General features: G+C 35.5%; 1 protein-coding gene across 1 annotated transcript in view; it reads right to left on the bottom strand.

Moving 5' to 3' along the window:
* Positions 1 to 24,826, bottom strand: part of CDH18 (cadherin 18) — a 497,699-nt gene that overhangs the window by 67,331 nt on the left and 405,542 nt on the right. The window contains exon 7 of the mRNA XM_029941281.1: positions 16,552 to 16,805. Coding sequence (XP_029797141.1) covers positions 16,552 to 16,805 — 254 coding nt within the window. The remainder of the gene's footprint in view (positions 1 to 16,551; positions 16,806 to 24,826) is intronic.

The raw sequence follows: 24,826 nt of genomic DNA, 5'->3' as shown, positions 1-24,826 counted from the left end.
GTGAAATCTGACCTGAGCCGAAGCCGGAGGCTTAACCGACTGAGCCACCCAGGCGCCCCTGAACTTCTTGAATAGAATGGTAGGTACTAGCTAGAAATTGAGGGATTAATAAGGGAGACACAAAAAACTGCCTCAAGGAAGTCTATAGTACCTTGGAAGAAAAAACAGTAACCTTTTTGTTTGTTTGCTTGTTTGTTTGTTTTATGAGAGAGAGAGAGAAACCGAGAGTGAGAGAGAGAGAGAGAGAGAGAGAGAGAGAGAGAGAGAGAGAGAGAGTCCCAAACAGACTCCACACTGTCAATGCAGAGCCTGATGTAGGGCTCCATCCCATGAACCATGAGATCATGACCTAAGCAGCATTTGGGAGTCAAATGCTTAACCAACTGAGTCACCCAGGCTCCTCCTAAAAACTAAGCCCTTAGTGAAGCTTCTCATTTCTATATGTACAAAAATTTTAGGATAACAGAGATGTCAGATGTTTATCCTGGAGTTTGATCATAGTTGAGATTTGAAGAGTAATATGAAAATAAAAACCAAAACATTTCAGTTAACTACCATAGTATCTCCATCACCTAGCGCCCCCCCTTGTTTAGTGATCAAAATGAAAAAACAAATATATGGGAGTAGGGCTCATTATTGGCCATAAATCATCTTCCCTCTCCAGTGCTAAAGTGTTGTAGAGCTCTTTCATATTAGATGTGGTGTCCAGCTTCCTTTAGCAAATAGATGAACACTGGGTGTTGTAAGTATTGAATCACTAAATTACACAACTGAAATTAATATTACATTGGATGTTAACCAATTGGAATTTAAATAAAAATTTTAAAAAGTAGAATGAGTTGAAAGTGATGGTGTCCTGTTCCATATTTGGAGCCGGATTTCCTGAGACATGGCATATATTTCCTTCTGCTCTGCTACTGCACAAAAGGGCCATGCTGGGGCTGATTCTCTGATCCCAGAAGGACTTGAGAAACACAGGACAATGTCATCCCTGTCCAGGAACCCCATCCTAGGGGGGAGCTACCTCGTAAATGAGCAGAAGCAGGATTGAATGCTTTGGAGTTAAAAGACCTGGCAAACAAAAGCCAGCTTAGTTCAGCTGATCTGCAGCTAGCTCTCTCTCTCCGCCCCCCCTTCACACACACACACACACACACACACACACACACACACGTGTGTGTGTGTGTGTGTGTGTGTGATGGCTATAAATCTATACCCCTAAGTTTTGGAATTTTACATTATCCAGCAACAGTTTATTAACATAAATATGCATTAAAATATAGTGAACAATCGTTGTGTGTTCTAGAAATGTTCCAAACTATTTCTAGAACTATTTAAGGAAGAGTGTTTTCTCCTCTCCTTAAATTTCTAACACTTCTCCCTTCTTCCTTAACTTCAGCTTAAGTAACATTTCATCTAGACCTGTGGAATAAAAATGAACTTGTTATGTGCAAAGTACTAGGGGAAGAACAATCGTAATACAGGAAACCAAAGCACAAATCTCCAAATTAAAGAAAGAACTTGGTTTGGTTAAAAAACAACGTGTGTTTCACTGTGGCTAGGCAGAAAGGATGAGGTATGAGGCTGGGGGTAGGATAAGCAATCCAGGTACCACATGGTAGACAGTTCTTACCTTTTTGAAAAAGCAATGGGGGATTTCTTTTTTTCTTTACTTTTTTATGTTTTTAATTGTATTTGAGAGAAAGAGAGACAGCTTGAGCAGGGGAGGGGCAGAGAGAGAGAGGGAGATACGGAACCCAAAGCAGGCTCCAGGCTCTGAGCTAGCTGTCATCACAGAGCCTGATGCAGGGCTTGAACCCATGAACTGTGAGATTATGACCTGAGCCAAAATTTGACGCTTAACCCACTGAGCCACCCAGACATCCCAAGAGGATTTATTTTTAAGTTTACTTGTTTATTTTGGAAGAGAGAGTGCGTGTGCACACACACACACACACACACACACACACACACATGCAAGTGAGCAGGGGAGGGGCAGAGAGGAAGGGAGAGAGAATCCCAAGCAGGAAGTAGTCAGCAGGAGCCCAATGCAGGATTTGATCTCACAAACCCTGAGACCATAACCTGAGCTAACAAGAGTCAGACTGTCAATAGACTGAGCCATGCAAGCACTGAAAAGGGGGATTTTTTCAAACAAAGGAAATACGTAACTATTTATGTACTGGAAAAATCACAGTGGCTATTTCGACTCTTAGACTATAGAAAGTTAACAATTAAAAAATAGTGTTGTCTTGGAACAAAAGGTGAGAAAAGAAAGGAAATGTAAAGAACTGTATAAAATAATGTTATGTATTGGATACAGCCTATAGAACGTTTTATGGGAATGGCATAAGTAAATTACAAATGACTTGTTTTTCATGTGGTGGTGTTGGTGGTGGTGATGGTGTGTGTGTGTGTGTGTGTGTGTGTATGTGTTTGATCTACCATGTAATTGATAAACCTATTTATGGAGCTGGATAGAGGTAGGGGAGAAAATACCTTCCTTTGGGAGAAAAAGAATTTGGGAGAAATCAATGATTTTGACATGTTATGCCTTAGAAGTCAATTAGATAAACATGTGGAATAAAAAAGCAGAGAATTGGATATGAGTGTGGAGTTCAAGTGAGTTTTCTGAACAGGAAAGATCCATTTGAGATATAGCAGCCTAAATGTAGGAAATGGGAACAGTATAATTTCATCTGGGAGAGAACTGTAGGAGAAAAGTAAACGAAACATTGAGCACTAAAGCACCCAAACTTTTGAGCCTAAAGCAGTCCAGCATCTGTACGTGAGCAGGTGCTAGAAAAAAGAGAGGAAGCATCTAGGGGAAGAGAGAAAGTGGGAATGGGGTGGCACAGGAGCCAAGAAAGGAAGATATTTTAAGTGAACAATTACAGTGAATTCTATTACAAGGCTGAGTGAGGTTAAGTGAGGTTATTTGTCCAGAGAACAAATACAGGGGTTTCCATCAAAAGTAACAGAGACACTTCTATTTTAGCATGACAGAAATCTCATAGGACACATGATTCTGGTGGTGGAAATATTTCAAAATTAATCATAGTTTCTGGAACAGAGTATAATGTCATTGAAATACAACTCCATGCCTTTAATAAGTGTAATGTGTTAAGAGAGTATGTAGAACTCAGTGCTAAGGTGTGAAATCTTGTAACAACCTGTGGAAACACATGCATGCACATTATCGAGGATTAATAGCATCGTGCAGATCAAAACTATAGAGCATCCTAAGAAACTCCCTTTAATGTAACAAACATTAGAAGAGCTAGAATATAACCCTTGTAACCTGTGTTATCAAAGCAAGGAGTAGACCATTTTATATCGATAGTTTTAATAACTATATGTTAATTGAAGAAAGCTCAGTATAATGAAGGCATTTGAAGAGGAAGAAGAATAAATATAAAGCAAACCTGGTTCAGAGAAAAGGCGTGAAATCCGGATGCTACAGAACAGTGGGAAAGGGTGATGTCATTGGGCTTTCCCAAAGCATTAGGTCATGGTACACTGAAACTGATTTTGACTTGCATTCAGAACACACACACACACAAAAATCTCATAATATTGTATTTCCCCAGGCCCGGTGGTGAGGGTGAGGGCTGGTTGTGCAGATGTGAGAACTCTAGTCACAGGAGAAGGATAACTTCCTTTAAAATGTAATCAGTTGGAAATCTGGGTATTCCGTCATCTAAAGGCCGTTGTCATTAACCTGTCTTCAAGATACTTCCCATGTTTCGATACCCTAAGAACAGTGATGTCTGTATTGGAAAGTTAGACCTAACTCATAGTGGCTATTTCAACTCTTAGACTGCAGAAAGTTAACAATTCAGAAAAAAAAAATAGTGTTGTCTTGAAACAAAAGGTAAGAAAATGGAAATAATTGTATAAAATAATGTTATGCATTGGATACAGCCTATAGAACTTTTTTTTTTTGGAATGGCATTAAAACATATTCAATTGCAAAGTTTGCTGCAAAGTTCAGGGTACATTGTTATCAACACATCCCTATGAAATATGGGAGAACATGGCCCATCTTAGAAATCTGATCACTTCAGAACTGTCAGTCTGGGGGACAAAATGTATTTCTTCTGTTTCTAAAAAAATTAAGACAATGAAATGCATGGTCTCTGTCTCAGGGCAATCTCTTCTCTTTTAGGTACCTCAAACAGAGCTTTGTAATGTAAATGCTAGCTTTAGTAAGTAAATACTTTTAAAATAAATATTTATTTATTATTTGAATTAAAATATATTTAACTTTTTTGAATTAAAAATATATATTTAAATTTTATTTTAAACCGTAGGTATAATGCTCGGTATGTGTCTTCAGTCTCATATTATGTACTTTTTAGCTTTCTATGTGACCTGCCCCTCTAGGGAAATCTACAGCATAAGGGGCATGCTTGGATGTAGAGCCATGTATGTGGAGTTGCAATTGAATTTCAACTCAAGTAGAACTAAATGGTTCTGCTTTATTCTAACCTTGGATTTCTGCCTAGCCATACAAATACAAACTCAGTAAAGAAGGAAGATCTGAGGAAAAAAATGAACTATTTAAAACCATTTGTGAGATAAATGTAGAATCATTCAGTGCTAATTATATAAAATTAAAAAGTTGCATGGGTCCATGAAACTGTTTATCAAACAAAAATAGACGAAGATATTCTCAGTAGGTAACTTTTAAAAATATTTTCATAATAACATCCATTTGTTTCCTTTTATAAACCTCCATAAAGTCAACACAGCATCTTATGGATTCATATATAAATATTTAGAATTTTTGGAATGCTAATATTAAGTTGACAAATTCAGGGATATCCAGCAAACATAAAATCAAGTAACCATTTGTGTAGATGTTGTAAATTCTAAATTGGGATTAATAATAAAACTTGAGAAATTGAAATTCTAATAAGTATTTAAAAAAAAAAACCATTCTAGTCCATTGCCATAACGAATGAACCAGTGAAAACTGAGGCAAGAGTATATGCAAATTGGCAACCTGTTTGAATATATTATTCTTCACATTCTACCTTCTCTCTTAATATAAGACTATTCAGGGATGATATATGTAGATGTGAAGGAAATACATATATTTGAATTATTTACAAAAGTTATCTAAAAAGAGGTAAAGAAAGGTCACCTTCATGGAGCTATCACAGGGTACCATATTGCATTGTAAGTGTTTTTTAAATATTAGCTCGCCTACAAACTGAAATCAACTGCATGAGATAGGTACTATTAATAGCCCCCCCTTTTTTTTACAGAGAAAGAAACTGATGTGATGTACACGTGTACATGTACATATGGAGTAATGTACAGTTTTATCCAACATCAAGGAGCTAGTTAGGGCAAGAGATTAAAACACAATATATGTCCATTAAGTAATATTTGTAAGCTCCCTTAAAAAGTAGACAATTATTAAGGCTTTATTCATTATATATTTCTTTGAAGGAGTATAAGAAAGGAACGAGGGATATTTAAAGAGAGGAAATAACAAGACCTGGGAATTACTTAGACATGATTTAGTTAAGCAAACGGACAAGAAAGGGAAAATAAAGTATTTGCAAACTAACACGATTGATGCTCAGAGTTTAAAATCAGAGAGAACAGTAAAATTCTAAGCAACACTAGGCTTCAGACATGGTTTTGTTCAGTCTTGAAGGGTGAGCATTAGAGAGAAGCCCATTATGGACCATCCAGAAAGTACAAAATTTAAAACTAAGTGAGAGACTGACGCAGTGATATATCTTAGATCTGGCTGCAGAACTGGGTGCATTCTTCCGACCACTGTTCTTCCGGTATCAGCTACTGGACTAGAGAAAAAAAGAAAGAGAAGCTTCCTGCTATAGCTTGTAGATATAATAGAGAAAGAATTTTTTTCCTTCATCCACACTTTAATGTTCCAATCAATATTACTGCCCTTGCACATAGTGTTACACTTGAGTAATAAGAGTTTACTTTAGAATAAAATATAAATATATTTAATTTCTATCACATTTATATAACTTAATCATATCTTCAAGGAAGCCCATGAGACAATGTGACTACTCTCTTTGAAACAGAGATGACTGGATATGTTTGGTGGAGAAAGTTCAACTCACATTGCATTTTCAAAGGCTAGAAGCATAGATAGGCTCTTGAAGATACACAGATGAAAAAGAAGAATGTTATAGGGGCTTTTCCCAAAAACAGATTTCCGAGTTTTCATATACTTTAGAGGTAATAACCTCTTCAGACCCCTTGAAAACATCTATATTCTTTTTCTCTGTGTACAAGCTGTAGACCTTGGGCTTGATTTATTCAGAATGCAAAGATGAACTCTTTGGGAATTTGTTTCTGAAATAGATCTAGCATATGTGCGAAAATGGTGTTAAGAAGTAAGGAAATTAACACAGGTTTGGAAACCAAGTAACTGATGTTCGTCAAGCTAAGCCACTTATTAGCTCTGTGACTTAATCAGTGTATCAGCTTTCTGAGCTTTCTCTGTAAACAAAATGCAGATATGACCTACATCATAATTTTATTGCAAGAATGATACCAGGTAATATTTGAAATTACTTTATGTTTGTTTGAGCTTCAAATGATAGGCGTCAATAGAGAAATATTATTTGTTTTAATGTCTTTTAGGGGGGTGCCTGGGTGGCTCAGTTGGTTAAGCATCTGGCTTCAGCTCAGGTCATGATCTCACAGTTCATAGGTTCGAGCCCCACATCGGGCTCTGTGCTGACAGCTGGCTCAGAGCCTGGAGCCTGCTTCAGAGTCTGTGTCTCCCTCTCTCTATGACCCTCCCCTGGTCACTCTGTCTTTGTCTCTCAAAAATAAATAAAAGAAAACAAAAAAAAATTTAATGTCCTTTAGGAAGGTTTTTCTTTCTCTTGGAAACATTGAGTCTATTCTGATGAGAAGGTTCACAAGTGGTAAGCGCTTTTTGTTGTTGTTTGTTCTTTTCTGCTTTGTTTTTCTGGCAAAGTGAGGTAAGCACAGTGGGATCTGAGTAAGGATTATTACTGAATGAATAAGTGTTTCCATGTGACTACTGTTTGTTTCTAAAAAAAAATCTATCAAAAATTAAATTTTTTGTAACTCAGTGCATAGGAGTGATTTTATTCGGAAACTATATGAGAGTAAAGCTCTTTTTCTTTCACCCACAGAAGCATAAGTGTATGACTTTGCCTCATAAGTGAAATAATAAACTAACCAATTATTCAGTAATATAAAGAAGAACGTGTTAATACCTAATGTGAAATTAATTAAGGCATTCCATAGTAGCCTTTACGTTTTTTATACATATTTTGGTAGAAATAAGCAGACCAATAAGTCATCATGTGTTACTTATCTAGAGCAGTATTTTTTCATGTAAAGTTTTTTTTAATAGATTCCTATTATCTAAAATTCTTCATATATATATATATATATATATATATATATATATGAAATTTGTTAGAATCACTCAGGAACAAACTTCTTTTTTTTTTTAAGAATGAGAGCTTAGCTTATTTTCCTCTGTGATCGAGAGATACCTAAATACTAAAAAAGGACAGATCCGCCTTAAATTCCCATAGTATTTCCCTGAACTCATAGTTCTGCACATTATTTTAAAATGTAATACAGTGACATGACCCTCCATAGTACATCTAGTTAGTTTCTTGTACAAATCTACAGACACATGTGGCCAAAGGGGTAGTAGGAGGGAGGAGATGCTGAGACAGAGGCAAGGACTACCCTATCTGATGATATGACACACCACTGTATCCTTACCACCACTAAATGTTCACCGCATCCTGAGTGAAATTATCATCAAGATAATAACTATATCAAATGCTATTTGGGAAATTTTGTGATCAATGATCAATAAGATGCTGTCCTTCAGGAACTAGTAATCTCCTGGCTATAGACTAGAGTAAGTACAATTTAATCTTATGCCAGCTCAGATTTGGCCAGTAGTCCCTAAGGGCCCTCTAATTGGACTAGTTCCTTAGGCAAACCTTAACTAATTTCCCACTGGGACATAAATGGGCCCATTTAGCACAAGAGATTTTCTTGCAAGGTCGCCATCATAATATACAATTCTGGATTATAACTTTTATCCCTTCACCTGTCATATTGTCATCTAGTTCTACAAATGCATCATTTCATATTTCTAGTAAATATGTATTGATGAAATAAGTACAGAGAAAATGCATTATACTGAAATATGATGAAAGTTCATTATTCAAATTAGAATTTATGGACCAACAAATCTGCAGACAAGTTATGGCCATAGCAAACAGTGCATCTCAGTTATGATTCTCTTTCCTCAAGTATTTCTCTTAACAGAAGCAACTTTAAACAAATTACCCAGTTCATCATCTGACACACAGTTTCCCTTTGATTATGGAGGCAAAGACTCAATATAATTATTAGTCATGTTAAAGTGCATTGGAAAGTTATTTTTCATTTCAATAATAAAATTTCAGTCCTCAGAGGCACTGATTACTTTCATTATAGTCTGTCCATTTCACTATAAGAAATTAATTTAAAACTTATGTAATGGAAATCTATTTTTACGGTGATTTACTTAGAGAAACATCAGTTGGCTTAATGTTGAGGAGACCTTTCCAGTTTCCATATTTAGATACTTCTAGATACAGAATGTGAGTGATGAAGCAAACCTATTTGAGATTTTTGCCTCCCCAATAGCAGCTTTTGTAAGTTTTACTGACTATGATCAATAGATAAGTTTTAATTAATATACTCCGTGAGGGATATCATAGCAATGTGGATTCATCTTTAATTTAACCAAAAGTCACAAACCTGCAGTATAGCTTAGGCTCATTAAAAAATTTAGGGTTCTCTTAGCCTACCCTGGAGATGCAATTTACTCCACAATCCAGGCTTCCAGAAAATAATCTCTCAGAAATAAATAAATAAATAAATAAATAAATAATAAATAAAACACAAGGACCATTTGCCACTTGATAGTGTGTATTATGCTTAATAAAATAGGGCGCACACAGAGCACACAGATACTTTAGAAAGCTTTTTAACTTCCTGAACCAAAACCTTGATCCAATGACACAAAAATATCTAAAGAATGAAAATCTCTGCACAAATAGGATGTCTTCCTCTGTATTCATGCCTCTAAGTAACTGAGATATCAGAAATTCTAATAATCCTGAGTTCTGGAATGCTACAGAACCATGATAAGCACTTATTATATCTTTGAAAAATTTCTATTTGGGTGTTTTGTGTCCAGTCAATAGACTACCAGAATGTCACTAAGCCAGGGCTTAAGTATTCAATCCAGGGCTAAATGAGTTACACATGTGCCCCCCACTCGAAAACAAGTTATTCTTCTGGGATCACGACTGTGATTTGGGGTTGTTACCACCACAAACTAAGCTGTTAGAGAAACGTGAGTCCCCAGCTGGAAAAATCAACAGGTTTTTTCTGATCTTTATTGAAGCATGGTCAAAGTGACCACATTCTTATCCAGTCTCTATGATTATACTTAGCTGTGTGAGTCACTCAACCTTCCTAATCTACAGATATTTGTATCCACATAAGAACAGGGCTCTGTCAGGAACCTTTAGATCCCTTTATATTCTCAAATGTCATATCATGGTCAAGTTTTTAGTGTAAATCTACTAACTAAATATAAAGTGGTACAATTATAAAACAGAAGTCATGGACTAAAACTTCTGATTTTAAGTGGAAGCCTGCTTTCTCTGTCTCTGCCCTGTTTACCTGAAATGTCGTTAATGAGTTTTCTCTGTCTGAGGAGAATATAATAGTTTTGATGAGGGTGGGTTAAGTCTTGCTCTTAAGGATCCAATTAAGGTACTCTTGCTTTATAATAAGCTAAGCTTTTATAAATAAATTTTGCCTGTAGGATAAAACCCCCTTGTATAATGGATGATATTTTTATATGAATATATTTGAAAAACATTTTCTGGTTATTTTTCATCTGCTTTCCATGAGTATGAACCCTACATGTAAACCTCCCTAAATATTTTTTACTCTACTTTTCAACTTTGCAACATGACTTTGTCATTGTTTTGAAATATATATATATATTTTTTTTTTTGCTGTTATGGCATTCCAAATTAATGCAGGACTCCTACCTTTCATCCCAACACATACTAGGTGAAAATTTTAAAATGAATAAGGAATAACAAATGCACCATTATAAGGATGCATTAAATATATAGGAAGCATATGTTCTCTAAGGCTAGAACTAAACTCAAAATAGACTGATCAAACACTTCTAAATCTCTGCAACTATTATTTTTTAAAGATATTATAGAAAGATATTTTTTAATTTGGCAATATTTCCAAATCTAACCAAAATTGTATTTAATATCTTATGTTACAAATAGGCTAAATAGTTCCTAAATAGTGTCATGGTGAGCACTGGACACAATTATGCAAAATATTTAATATTTCCTTGTGGTTGCTTTACAGTTATCATACAAAGAAAACATTAAAAATGTTGGCAATGTGTACATAAAATCAGATTATGGATCAGAGAGGAAAAGAAGTAAAGGTAGGAGACTATACTTATATAAATTTATACTAAAACTCTTTATTCTGTGAGAAATATTGAGGACTTTAGTAATTTTCTTATTGTTGCCTTAGATCGAGTTGTGTATGTCTTGGCTTCACAATATGAATAAACTCAAATTAAGAGCAGTTTTGCTTCTGAGATGCTGAGTTAAAATGAGACTTGACTGTCTTCAGTATTTCTTGTTCTAGTGTGTGAAACGTATCCACACAAATCCTAGGTGGCGGGTACTGGAATTCAATCAATGGGCTTTCTAAACATGTAATCATCGGCTTCCCACTTTATGATATGTGACTTCTGTGAATGCAGTTTTTGCTGTTGTTGTTTTTATTAGTAGTAAGTTGAGATATTTGGGAGGCAGCGTGCTATTGGTTTCTTTTTTTTTTTAATCAGGGATTTGGGTATAAAGTAAGACTGAATCTAAATTTGGAGTCTGCCACTTTATCACTATGTAAATTTGGCCAAAGTCCTCACCTTTCTGAGCCCTCAATTTATCATCCATAGAATGGGATGAATAACAGACTCTGCAGGGTTCTTTCAAAAGTGTTTAGCGTGCTGTAGAAAGCCCCTGACCCACCAAGAGCAAGCAAAGAACAGTCACTGTTCTTAATGTGCCATTAAAAGGTCACATGCTATAAGGTCACATTTCTAGAAAGCTATCTCCATTTCATGTCCAACATAGGATTGTTCATCTCACAGTAGCTATTCAGGAAATTCCTAAATTCCATTTGTAATACACTGGGAGATGAGTGAAGTCTGTTTAAATCAAGAGTTTTTACATTGCTAGTAAATAGCCTGGTCCTGATTTTATTTTTTAAAAGGTGATGGTTATATTTGTCCAATTGCACATTCTTGTTTTGAGTTAACAGAGACAAAAGCTATACATGGTTTGCTCTTAGACATCTGAAGAATCTTACTAATAGTTTAGAAAATTGAAACACAAAGACTGAAGTCAGGAAGCTTTCCACAGATGCCTGGAAGACTCACACTCCCTTTCATTATCAATTCTATAAACCTGGAGTTAATTGCATTTCAGGGCACATTGCAAGATATGTCTTTTCAAAGTATGTTTCCTTAATTGGTACAAACATTTGGTCCCTGAGAAAGGTGGAAGTGTAGCTTGCTTTTGTGTTTGTGAATGTTTTCTGTCTTTTATTCACTGTTTACACCTAGAGGCGCATGTGAATGACACATTTTTATTAAAATAAAGAAGAAATATTATGTAAATTATGCCCCCAAACAGCAGCTATGGAGTCTGATTATTAAGGCAGCTTTGGAAGGATTCATTTTAGTTTTCTAACCAAAACAAAGCATAAAGAATAATGCATATGTTAATGGCTTCCTACATCTCAATATTAGTATTTAGAGACAGTATACCAATCACCATTGCATCCCAGAAACTGGGAGAATGTATATAGCACAGCAAGTGTTCAATTAAAAGCTTCTAATAATATGTTGCAATTAGTGTGACAATCAATAATATCATAGTGCAATTAATTATATATAATTTATTTTTTAATTAAATGTACATGTTGAAATATCCACATGGCTATGCATATATGTAAAGCATACGTACTGGTTTGCAGTCCTCGAAAATATCTTTTCAGAATTTCTTTCCATGAGTATATTTAGCTCTCCATTTTTAAATTTTTTATTTTTTAAAAAACAATTAAATGTTTGTTATTTATTTTTAGAGACAGAGCACAAGCAGGGGAGAGGCAGAGAGAGAGGGAGACAGAATCCGAAGCAGGCTGCAGGCTCTGAGCGGTCAGCACAGAGCCCCATGTGAGGCTCAAATACACCAGACTTGAGATCATGACCTGAGCCAAAGTTGGACACTTAACCGATCAAACCATCCAGGTGCTCTTAAAATTTTTTTTAACATTTATTCATTTTTAAAAAAAAATTTTTAATGTTTTTATTTTTGAGAGAGAGAGAGAGAGAGAGAGAGAGAGAGGGAGACAGCATGAGCCGGGGAGAGTCAGAGAGAGAAGGAGTCACAGGATCCAAAGACAGGCTCCAGGCTCTGAGCTAGCTGTCATCATAGAGCCTGACGCGGGGCTCGAACCCACGAACCATGAGATCATGACCTGAGCCGAAGTCGGAAGCTTAACCGACTGAGCCATCCAGGCACCCCAACATTTATTCATTTTTGAGAGAGACAGAGAGGCAGAGAGACGGAGCACAAGCCAAGGAGTGACAGAGAGAGGAGACACAGAATCCAAAGCAGCTCCAGGCTCTGATCTGTCAGCATAGAGCCTGACAGAAGGCTCGAACTCTCACAAACTGCAATATTATGTCCTGAGCCAAAGTCAGACATTTAACTGACTAAAACATCCAGGTTCCCTAAGTCCTCCATCAAAAAGGAAAACAATTAACGTTTATTTATTTTTTGAGAGAGAAAGAGAGTGTGAGCAGGGTAGGGGCAGAGAGAGAGGGAGACACAATCAGAAGCAGGCTCTAGGCTCTGAGTTGTCAGCACAGAACCCAAAGTGGGGTTCAAACCCATAAACTTCAAAATCATGACCTGAGCCAAAGTTGGATGCTTAACTGACTGAGCCACCCAGGCCTACCAATTAGCCTTCCAGTTTTACCAATGCACAGGCCAGCTTGGCTTACTCTATGTCAGGGTTGCACATCTTCAGAATTATTGATATTTTGGAACAGCAACTTCTCTCTGGTGGGGACCCCCTTGTAAGCTGTAGGATTTTCCAACAGCATCCCTGACCTCTATTGACAGATGATAGTGTTCCTCCCCTAGTTGTGACATCCAAGCGGGTCTTGAGATATTGCCAAATATCGCCTGGTGTGTGTGTGTGTGTGTGTGTGTGTGTGTGTGTGTGTGCGCGCGCGCGCGCGCGCACGCCCACTGTCCTTGGATGAGAACCACTGTTCTATTTTTTTTATGTTTTTTATTTATTTTTGAGAGACAGAGAGAGACAGTGCAAGCAGGGGAGGATCAGGGAGAGTCAGAGAGAGAGAGGGAGCCACAGAATCCGAAGACAGGCTCCAGGTTCTAAGCGGATGCGGGGCGTGAACCCCGGAAACGAACCGCGAGATCATGACCTGAGCCGAAGCCTGACGCTCAGCTGACTGAGCCACCCAGGCGACCCCACTGTTCTATTTTGAATGAATGTTTGTGTGTGTGCTTTGGGACATAAAGAACAACACTGAGAGAAGTTTGTCTCTGACCTCAATTTTTTCCTCCCTTTTGTCTGCCTTTTTGAGCATATAGTCTACTCGTCATAACATTTTGAAAATTTGTATATTTGGTAAATATACATTACCGAATACATCATTAACACCTAATTTTCAAAAGAAACTCTTACCATTTGTTTACCAAATATGTTCACATCTAACTAAGAGCATGAAATATTTTTATTCTCAACAGTCTTCTATTGGTAAAGGATGGCCATATTTATAAATATCTTTTACAATGCTATAAGTTTTTAACATAGTTAGAATAATTCTATTTATTATTTAAGAGTCAAAAATGTTTTTGGGATATGGGATTCTATGGAATAGTGAACCATAGTAGGCTTCCCTCTCATTTGACAACTAAACATATTGACTTACATTTTCATCCCTTAGATATCGTTTACTATAATTAGGTTTATTCATATTATTTTATATCCTTTGCTTATCCTATCCTGTAACTTCAAGCAATGCCCAACTCTTGCTGTCAGCATGACAGAGGGCTTGTCCATTGACAAGGTGCTGTTTCTATACTCACAGATGGAAAAGGAGTGTTGAATATATACATTAGTGCACATAAAATTGTTTCTGTCCATACATGGGGGCTGTGGGCATTCATTTTTACACTGAAATAGGGGCACCCGGGTGGCTATGTGGGTTAAGCATCCAACTTCGGTACAGGTCATGATCTCACGGTCTGTGGGTTTGAACCCCGAGTCCAGCTCTGTGCTGGCCTCTCAGAGCCTGGAGCCTGTTTCGGATTCTGTGTCTCCCTCTCTCTGACCCTCTCCTGCTTATGCTGTCTCTCTCTCTCTCAAAAATAAATAAAAACATTTAAAAATAAATAAAATAAGTAAACAAATAATAATGCTATATAAAACATTACATAGATATCAAGGAGAAAATGCTTTATAAACATTACATAGATATCAAGGAGAACATTTACTATAATAGCTTCTGTTCAAAAAGATAATAAATAAAGAGCCTGAGACTAAGGACTTGATGGGAGAAAGTAGACAGATTTGTTAAAGATATGAAACCTTTTAGGTTTTCAGGGTCATCCGAGGTATAAATACACGAAAACTAATGAGTCTTGTACATGTATATAACCTCTTGATTTTATCACAATTGAGGTAAATAAAGAAAAGAAAAAAGAAAAACTTCCTTTTGATCATGTAAGAAAAGATTTAACGATCACTAACGCATGACATCTTACAATAGAAAATATAATTTAGTGAGCACTTCCTGATTGTGCTAAGTATTTTACATCAATTTAACTTGATTCTATCAACATATTTATACAACATTATTATTCTTGGCTCATATATCTGAGATTCAGCAAGGTTCAATGGCTAGAAGATCACACAGGTAGTAAATCAAGATGCCAGAATTCTCAACCTGGTCTTTCTCTCTTCAGGAAGTAAGTACTTCTCAGGGCACCTAGTTGGCTCAGTTGGTTGAATGTCCGACTTCGACTCAGGTCATGATCTTGTGGTCAGTGGGTTCAAGCCCTGTGTTGGGCTCTGCACTCACCGCCCAGACCCTGCATTTTGCTTTAGATTCTGTGTCTCCCTTTCTCTCTGCCCCTCCCCGACTTGAGAGCATGCACACACGTGCGGGCATGCTCACACACACACACATACTCTCTCTCTCTCTCTCAAAAATAAACATTAAAATATAGAAGTAAGTACTTCTCTAAGTAGTACTTTATGCTGCCTTAGACAAATTAGCATTTTTTGAGTGACTGTTAGGTGTGACTCTGTTTAGCATTTCATGCACGTTGCTTCATGCATTCTTAACAATAATTCCAAGATATAGATGTTAATTTTCTTGTTTTACATATAAGGGTAAAACATTTCCTATATCCCCACAACTCTTGTGACAGAACCAGGAGTCAGAGATGAGTATTATTCCCCAAACTTGTTTTGTCCTGTAGCTCTATTTCCTATCACTCAAGACACAAGATTCTCTAGTTTGTAGTTCAATATTATATACCTTTTCCACTCAATTATGCTCACATCTATCAAGTTAAGAGAAAATGTAATCTATTTGGTGAACAATATACAACTGACCCTTAACAAATGCAGGATTTAGAGATGTTGACCTCTTCTACCCATACACAGTTGAAAATCCACATATAACTTTTGACTCTCCAAAAACATAAATACCAAGTCTACTGTTGACTGAAAACCTTATCAATAACATAGTCAATTAACACATATTTTACATATTACATGTATTAGATACCATATTCTTACAATAAAGAAACTAGGGAAAAGAAATCATTATTAAGAAAATCACAAGGAATGGGGCACCTGAGTGGCTCAGTTGGTTAAGCATCCGACTCTTTATCTTGGCTCAGGTCATGACCTCACAGTTCATGAGTTCAAGCCACATGTTGGGCTCTGCCCTGTCAGATGCTTAGGATTCTGTCTCTCCCTCTTTCAGGCCCTCCCCCTCAAAATAAATAAACAAACTAAAAAAACCCCGAAAATCATAAGGAAGAGAAAATCATTTGCAGCATTATTATTAAAAAAAAATCCCCACAAACAGTGGACCTCTGCACTTCAAGGCCATGTTGTTCAAGGGTTAACTGAATTCAAGGAGATTAGCTACACACATTCTAAATTTGACAGAAATCCATCTACTACACTACTCAAAGAATCCATTAACATTATAATTTAATTATTTTAATAGAAAATAACATGGAAATAGAATAGTTCACATTTTATTTTATTCACTTAAAATTACTGCAAAAGGCAATAAAAACTCTTTATGTATCTAAGAATTAAAGCACACCATACCTTACTAAGCTATTAGCGCTATCTGGATCTTGTGCCAAAACTGTGCCAACAACAGTCCCGATCTTGGCATTTTCATAGACTTCCATGATGTAAGAAGGCATGGAAAACAGTGGTGGTTCATCTACATCCCCAACAATGATCTTCAGCATGGTAGCATCTTTAAAAGGACCCAAGTGAGAAAAGCGAAAATCAAGGTGTGTATTTGCTCCTTCTATGGTGAGAGTATATGACTTCTTTTTCTCATAGTTCAGTGGCTGTTGGGAAAAAATATATGCATAAGATTTCCAATATTATGAGTGCCATGACATTTCAAACAAGCATTTTTCCCCATTCTTTAAAACAAACATGGATAGATTTAAGTCCATCTGTTTCCATTTATCAACAGAGTATAAAGTTTGTCTTCACAACATCTAAAACAAAAATCATGAAAGCTCCAGTCTGAATAAACTTGAATTTTTCACAGCTAAAAATTTAGTAATAAGTAGAAACAAAAAATATTTCCCAAAGGCAAAGAAACACTGCCTTTTGGAGGGTCTCATTCTTAGTCTCTAGTAACTTATACCTTCTTCAGTCTGCATTAACAATTTAAAAATTATTTTTTACTAATTTTTTGGCTTTATAAAATAGTTTTGTTTTGCATTTAAACAATTTATGTTTTATTATTTATTTTTATCTATCATCATCTTACTTTCGCCTTGGTGGTTTTAAATTTGGTATTTTATTTTATAATCTGATAAATTTTAAGTTTTCAGTTTAACAATATTTCCTTAAGATCTTCATAAAATATTTTATACAAACTTTTGAATCTTATATTTATTGTTTTACTTATGTTCTTTTTCTATTTTGGTGCTAATATCATTTCACGTATTTGTTTTGTGTTCATTTTCTTTAATATATTTTGATGTTTGTCTCCTTTTTTAAATTATAATCTTTTTTCTTAAGTTTATTTATTTATTTTGAGAGAGAGCATAGCAGGGTAAGAGCAGAGAGAGAGAGAGCAAGAGAGAGAGAGAAAGAGAGAGCACGAGAGAGAGGATCCCAGGAAGGCTCTGGGAGGTCAATGTGTAGAGCACAATGTGGGGCTTAAATTCACCAAACTTTGAGATCATGACCTGCTCCAAAATTAAGAGTCTGACGCTTAACTCACTGAGCCATCCAGGCACCCAAAATAATAATCTTTGTAGTTGTTGTTGTTTATGCCTTTTTTTTTTTTAGCTTTGAGTCCATATGAATACTTTCTCATAGTCTTTTTAGGGATTTCTTGTCTTATGTTTTAAAATCATCTGTCCAATATATTTATTTCTTCTGTTAATAATATAGGTCAGGAGTCATGAATTTACTTACAATAATGATTTTGCCCCAAGGTACATATGGTCTAATATGGGATACAAAATAGTAAATAGACATTTATATCACTGTATATTTAATGCCATAGACATACTAGTATTATGAAAATAATAATGATACAAAATCAGATGTGGGAGTACCTATAAGCCACTATATATTGTTTCTAAGAGGAAGTACTTTTTCACATAACTGAATGTAGTATGTTAGACTGGATGCATGTAATAGACTCTATGACCTAAAATGATCTCAGCTTTAGGACTAACAGTGTCAAAAGTTTTCAGAGCGATATTAGTGCAAAGGATCCAGAGGTCAGCCATGTTAAAGCCTGCTGATGTTCCACTGATGCTGGTCTTCCTGATTTATATCTGCGAGAAGAAACAGAGAAACGTTTCATTCCTATTTCTGCCACTGATTTTACACTAGGATGCTTCAGTCTTGCAGTCTTCCTTCCTGGCAGTATATAAAAATGATTATTTCCTGTGAGGGAACTCAGATAGTTTCCTTTACTCTGAGGGCCAAGGAGAAGCTGATTAGAAAGAGTGTCCTTAAAGAGATTTTATAAACAGCATGATCAATCCTACTGATGATTACTTCCCTTATCTCTTCTGAATCTCCTTGGGAATTAGGCCTTCCTAGAGACTGAAGGCTCATAGTAAGAAAAACAACCATTTAATTTCCAAATGATATATTAAGAACCTAGAACCTGTCATACACCTCAGGGACATGGATACAACTGGGTCATTGCAATAGTTTAAAAATTTTTATAAGACAAAGTAAAAATGTAAAAAAAAAACTTAAATTCTTAAATGTAGGCCATATATCATATAGATACATGTATACATGATAAAATACTATATATTTTAGATTTATATATTGTTTTAATTTTTTAATCTTTTATTTATTTTTGAAAGTGGGGGAAAGGGCAGAGAGAGAGGTAGACACAACACTGGAAGCGGGCTCAGGCTCTGAGCTGTCAGCATGGAGGTTGATGCAGAATTTGAACCCATGAACCGTGAGATCAGGATGTGAGTCAAAGTCAGGCACTTAACCAATTGAGCCACCCAGACATCCCTAGATTTATGTATTTTAAAAAAACATTTATTGGTTCTGCAGTTTATGACTCTACCAATTGGGGGTCACTTCTTTCTGAGGGAATTTGAACTACAAATAAATTGCACTTTTTCCCTCCTTGGCCCCTGACTCCTTAACATTAGTAAATGAGAATTTGTCTTTCATTAATTCAGTACATTTCATTCAAATCTAAATAGTGTATCCTAGAAATGCTGCACATCTATCACCTATCAGGAATTGGGTAGGTGTATATGATCTCTGCTGGGCGCAGAGGAGCATGGGATATCAGAATCTAGGTGTTTGTTCATGGAAAGCAACACCCTTGGCAGATTTTAAATATGTTTAAATCAATGGAATATTTTATAGTCAACCTACTGCATCTGGTAAACTACAATGAGCAAGGCTCTTGTCTTTGAATTTCAGTGTTTGAGACATTAAAACTAAAAGTAAAACAAAACAAAGCCCATAGGATTTTTTCACTGGTGATACTTAACATCTCTTTTCCACTATAACACAGGATTTTAAAAGAGTCATCTCCATTTATTCATGTTGTAGGCTTTTGCATCTTTCTGGCTCTCAATGAAATTTGTAAATGCAATCTTAGCCACCGCTACACTATTGGATATTATTATCAAGCTGTGCATTTAATATGACAGGCATTTCTTGGTTTGTTTTTAGCAGGTCCCTTAGCATCTTAGATGTCATTTATCTTAACACTAGCCTACCTACTGTGAAGGCACAGCCTGTTTATATGGACACATGGTGTCATGCTTATGATTCTCTAATATATATTTAACTACTTCAAGGCAGGGATAATCATTTTGTAGGAGTTGTTTGCCACAACTGGCAGATGGATGGGTAGGGATCCATCGAGAGACACTAAGGAATGAATATTATTTAAGAATGAGACAGGGATTTAGAAGCAAATAAATTAATGCAAATGGAAATACTTTAACAACCTCATTTATATAGAAATCTGGCGGTACTAAATTGGAGATTGTAGTATTATGTATAGAGTATAAAGTATGTTAATTCTTTGTATTCCATGAAAATGACAATAGTACATAGATATTGGATTAGGATTATAATTATTCTTTTACCCACTCCAAATACTCATTAACCATACATTTTAAATATATCTTCCAGTAATTGCCTAGTAATCATTTGTTCCTGGGAAACTATTTAAAACTCTGCCAGTGGGCTATACTTTCCATAGTTACCAGATTTTTTTTTTTTTACTTAGAAATAGTATATCAAAAACAGTATACCAAAAATGGTGAAATATACTATCTAAAGCCTGGCTTTGATAAGATACTGGAGGGAATATGATCAAAAGAAAGAAAATTTGCCAGGCTATTGAGTTCCCACAGAAAGCAAAAACATGAAATGTCTGGCTGAAGTTTTTAAAACACAAACATCCATTTTTCTTGCCTTAAAACAAAATAAAACAAAAACAGATGCAGAATAACTCTATAAACATGAGGCATTGTATGAACTTGATAAGGGGTATTATATAGCCTAAGATTGTTTGTTCATGAGAATAATAAAACTGGTTTTTTTCCCATTTCTATTGTAAAATGTCAACTGTCCATGTTTTTAGAGGTCTTTCTGGCTGTATTCTGAAACCACTGAACAGTGATTAAAATACTCAAGCTAAAGAGCAAACATGAGGAAAAAGTTCTTACATCTAGAGCTATGTGAAGACACTTTGAAAAATATGTCTTTTATAATTTATTCACCGATTATCTATTCCATAAATTTTGCCTCACCAAAATATTTGGTGTGGAGGATGGAGGTTTATAATTTAAATATAGTTTATTTAATTTAACAAAATTGTGAAACTACTTCAACTTTCTATTTTTGGTAATCTGTAAATGTGGATTATCAATTCAGTGTTTAATATGAGAAGTAGGTATGCATAAAACAAAGATATTCTATTGGAGATTACTAATGTAATATTTATGTTTAGGAAGAAATATACCAGGAACACTATCAAATGCCTTTTTTCATTTTTATAGAATTTACCTTGGGTTTAATTCTCTGGAGAAGTTCAGTTGTGGATCAAGCTCTGTGAGTTATAAACAGTCTACCACATCAGCTCATACTTAACAAATGCAATGATTTGTGTTGCCAAATTGAGTAAGTTAAAATTAATTTTGATAGATATATAACAGAAATAGAATTACCACAAATACAGCATGTATATGTATTGACAATTCTAAACTTAAAAAAATGAAATGAGCTTTAATCACATGAAATTGTGGATATCAGCAATGTATGATATACACAAAAGATAATTTGATATGATTCAATGTAAGATATTTGTCTTTCTTTCTACCTTCTAACCACCTGAACATTCCTGGGATAATTCCACTTGTGATGTGCTCTGCTTTACTGTAACAGTGCCAGGAAGGATTCTGTAGGTACGCAGAAATGGGGTGGCTTTTAATACCTTGATTGGTTTATTAGGTTTTTGCATTAATGCATTAATTTCTGAGTACTGCCATAACCGATTACTACAAACTGGGTTAACGGACACAACAGAAGTTTATTCTTTTACAGTTCTGGGGACAGAGTCTGAAATTGGGCTGGGCTGAGCTTTCTTTGGGCTTAGGGAATATAACCTGTTCCTTGCCTCTCCCGACTTCTGTGACTGCCCTGGCATTCCTGCAGAAAAAGACACCCCCAGATCGGTTGGGAATTCAATTTATATCCACTCTAATTCAATCAATTAGGATGAGATTCCAGGTTTCGTGTTCATAAATTTTGGCTTTGCAGCTGTGGGTCATAAAGGATTTTTCCCCCCAGGACAGATAGAGTTCAGATAACTCGTGCCATAATTATATTGGTTAGAGGATGTATTCCCTGATATAATGTACCCTCTTTTTTAAAGCTCAAAATTGTTTGCCTGTGATCTCCACCTAAAGGACAATGTAGTTAAATATAAAGTTACTGACTCACATTTATTTCACTTAGTATCGTCCACATACTGCTCCATGCATGCCTAAAAGTAATTTCCCATGCAAAGTTCTCCCTGACCCTCCTTCAGCTTTGAAAAATTGGCTCTCTTATCTGCAAACTCATAACAATATAAGTAAACCTCTACCATTAGCATTTGACATCTTGTATTATAATAATGTTTTACATCTGCTTCATTTTCTTTAAGAGATAGGATATTATCTAATTCATCTTCATATTTCAGGTATCTGGCATAACTCCTAGGACATGGTGGGTGATTAATAGCTCTTCCTAAATCTCAAACATAGTTGTATTTAGAGAACAGAAAAATGCTATTACACGATTTATGTTTGAAAGATGGAAATTGTGGTATTATTTCTAAAACATGAATGGCTGACTCCTATGTGTAATGTAACCAATTAACATATGTTAGCTGGCACACCATCGACACACTTCCAAGAGTTATAATTGTTTCCCATTTATAGATGAGAAAATCAAGGCACAGAAAAGTTAAACTTGCCAGGTCAACAATCCAGGGTGGTGTACATGGGATTTGATTTCAGGCAGAGGGATTCTATACGTTGTACCCTTAAGCACTACGCTAGACAGCCTGAAATCTTTAGCACATAAATAGTGTAATAGAACATTCCAATTCGGTGACTGAAGATGAACTGTTTTTTGGTGGAATATAGTATTCTCACAATTAAAACATATATTCATATATCTTATCGAATGTTGGTTATAACGCTGAAAATGAATTAATAACTTCATTAATTCTGGTTATTGGAACTTTATAGTTTCCTTATTTCATAGACCTAGAGCTTAGAAACTCAAATGCTTTTCACTATCTCTATCTCTTCTGCCTGTGTCAGAAGACGTTATTCTGGTGTGATTTTAATGTCCTCAGCCACTGGGGTTTCTCTTAACTTCTGTTTAATTACTGCTCAATATCCTCATGTAGTTCACTGTCAATGAGTTGACTCCAATATTCATTTTAAATTTTCGTTTCCTAATTTTATCCTATTACCTCTAGTAATTACTTTTACATATCATTGCTCTCTCTAACTTATAAAATAATACTTTTCCTTCTTTAATATTAACACATTTTACATTACTATAGATAGTTATCATTTCCATCCATCATTTTCCAGCCAGCTCTACATATTTGGAACTTTTTAATTGTTCCTCATTAATCACTTCTACTACTCATTAAACCACACTAGTATAGTCTTCCTCTGGACTTACATAACCATCATAAGTAGACGGATACTGAAAACAGCCTTTAACCAAGTTGCTCTATGAATCAATTCACTTTGGAGTACAAGAAGTTCCTAAAATTCTTTTTTTTTAAAAGAGACTTTTTAATGTTTATTTATTTTGAGAATGTTTGTTCATTTTTGAGAGAAGAGAAAGAGAATCTTAGGCAGACTAACAGTGTCAGCACAAAGCACGATGTGGAGCTCAAACTCAGGAAAGCATTATGAGATCATGACCTGAACCGAGATCAAGTCCAATGCTTAACCAACTGAGCAGCCCAGGCACCCCAAGAAGAGACTTATGATCTCACTGTGGTCCAATTTCTATATTGCATTCTCATCCAGATTTTATATGGCAACAATGGGGGATAATAATGGAATTGATATCAACATTTTGCATACTCAAATGTAACTTCAATCATCAAAAAAAAGGGGGTCCCTGGGTGGTTCAATTGGTTAAGTGACTGACTTGGGCTCAGGTCATGATCTCACAGTTCATGGGTTTAAGCTCTGCATCAGGCTGTGCACTGACAGCTCAGAGTCTGAAGTCTGCTTCGAATTCTAAGTCTCCCTCTCCCTCTGCCCCACTATCTCTTGTGCTCTCTCTTTCTCTCAAAAACAAATAAACATTTATTTTTTAAAATAATCATGCAAACAATGGCCAAATTCTGAAATAGTAACTGATACTATTATCAATTTTTGCTTTCTGACAAAAAGTGTATTTTATTTTATTTTTATTTACTTTTTATTTTAATATTTTGCCCAAACCTAAGAAAAATGGCATGGATTAGAATAATGTTTCTTCAGCTAGGATTTCTAACTATGCCATGTTTTGTGGTCCTTGTCAACGATCTTTCCTGGATGGTAGACATTCTGTGGAGAGTAGAACACATGCACAAACTTTCTTGTTTTAAATTTCTCTTTGCAGAAGATAGTACTGCTCATTTAATGTGAATAATTTCAAGGATATTGATACAAATAAATATTATATGTTTGCTTGCTGTCATTGAAAGACTGGAAAAATAAATGGGAAATGTTTATTTCAAGTAACAAATACACATATATTATATAGGTCAAAGTATATAATATATCTAATATTATTTATATTTTATACAGCCTCTATGTGTCTATATGTATGAATTTCCATACATATGATAACTTACCAATAGTCCATGATATGAATAGCTTAATTCATCAGGATGTTTCAACACATTATTAATTTCCAACTGATATATTAAAGTATATTACAGAAATATACATGTGAAAACCAGTCAACTCACATCCAAAGTAGTTTCAACTGATAGCTATCCCTTTATGGTCATGCCTATATAAGAATATAAGAACCAAATTGTCCCAAATCAGTCCTCTGCCAGAAGTCATTTTAAATATAGTGATAGATTTAACTGAATTCAAATGTGACTCCTCTCTTTAGCTTCTGGTTGAACAGGAGAAATAGTTTCCAGACAATAACACCTTATAAGAATAAAAATAGCATCTTGGAGGGCACCTGGGTGGCTCAGTCAGTTAAGCAGCCGACTTCAGCTCAGGTCATGATCTCACAGTTTGTGGGTTCAAGTCCAGTGTCAGGCTCTGTGCTGACCATTTGCTCAGAGCCTGAAGTCAGCTTCTGATTCATGTCTCCC

Source organism: Suricata suricatta, chromosome 6, assembly GCF_006229205.1.
Source record: "Suricata suricatta isolate VVHF042 chromosome 6, meerkat_22Aug2017_6uvM2_HiC, whole genome shotgun sequence".
Lineage (NCBI taxonomy): Eukaryota > Metazoa > Chordata > Mammalia > Carnivora > Herpestidae > Suricata > Suricata suricatta.
Note: the sequence above shows the minus strand (reverse complement) of the source record. Positions and strands in the feature narration are given on the sequence as shown.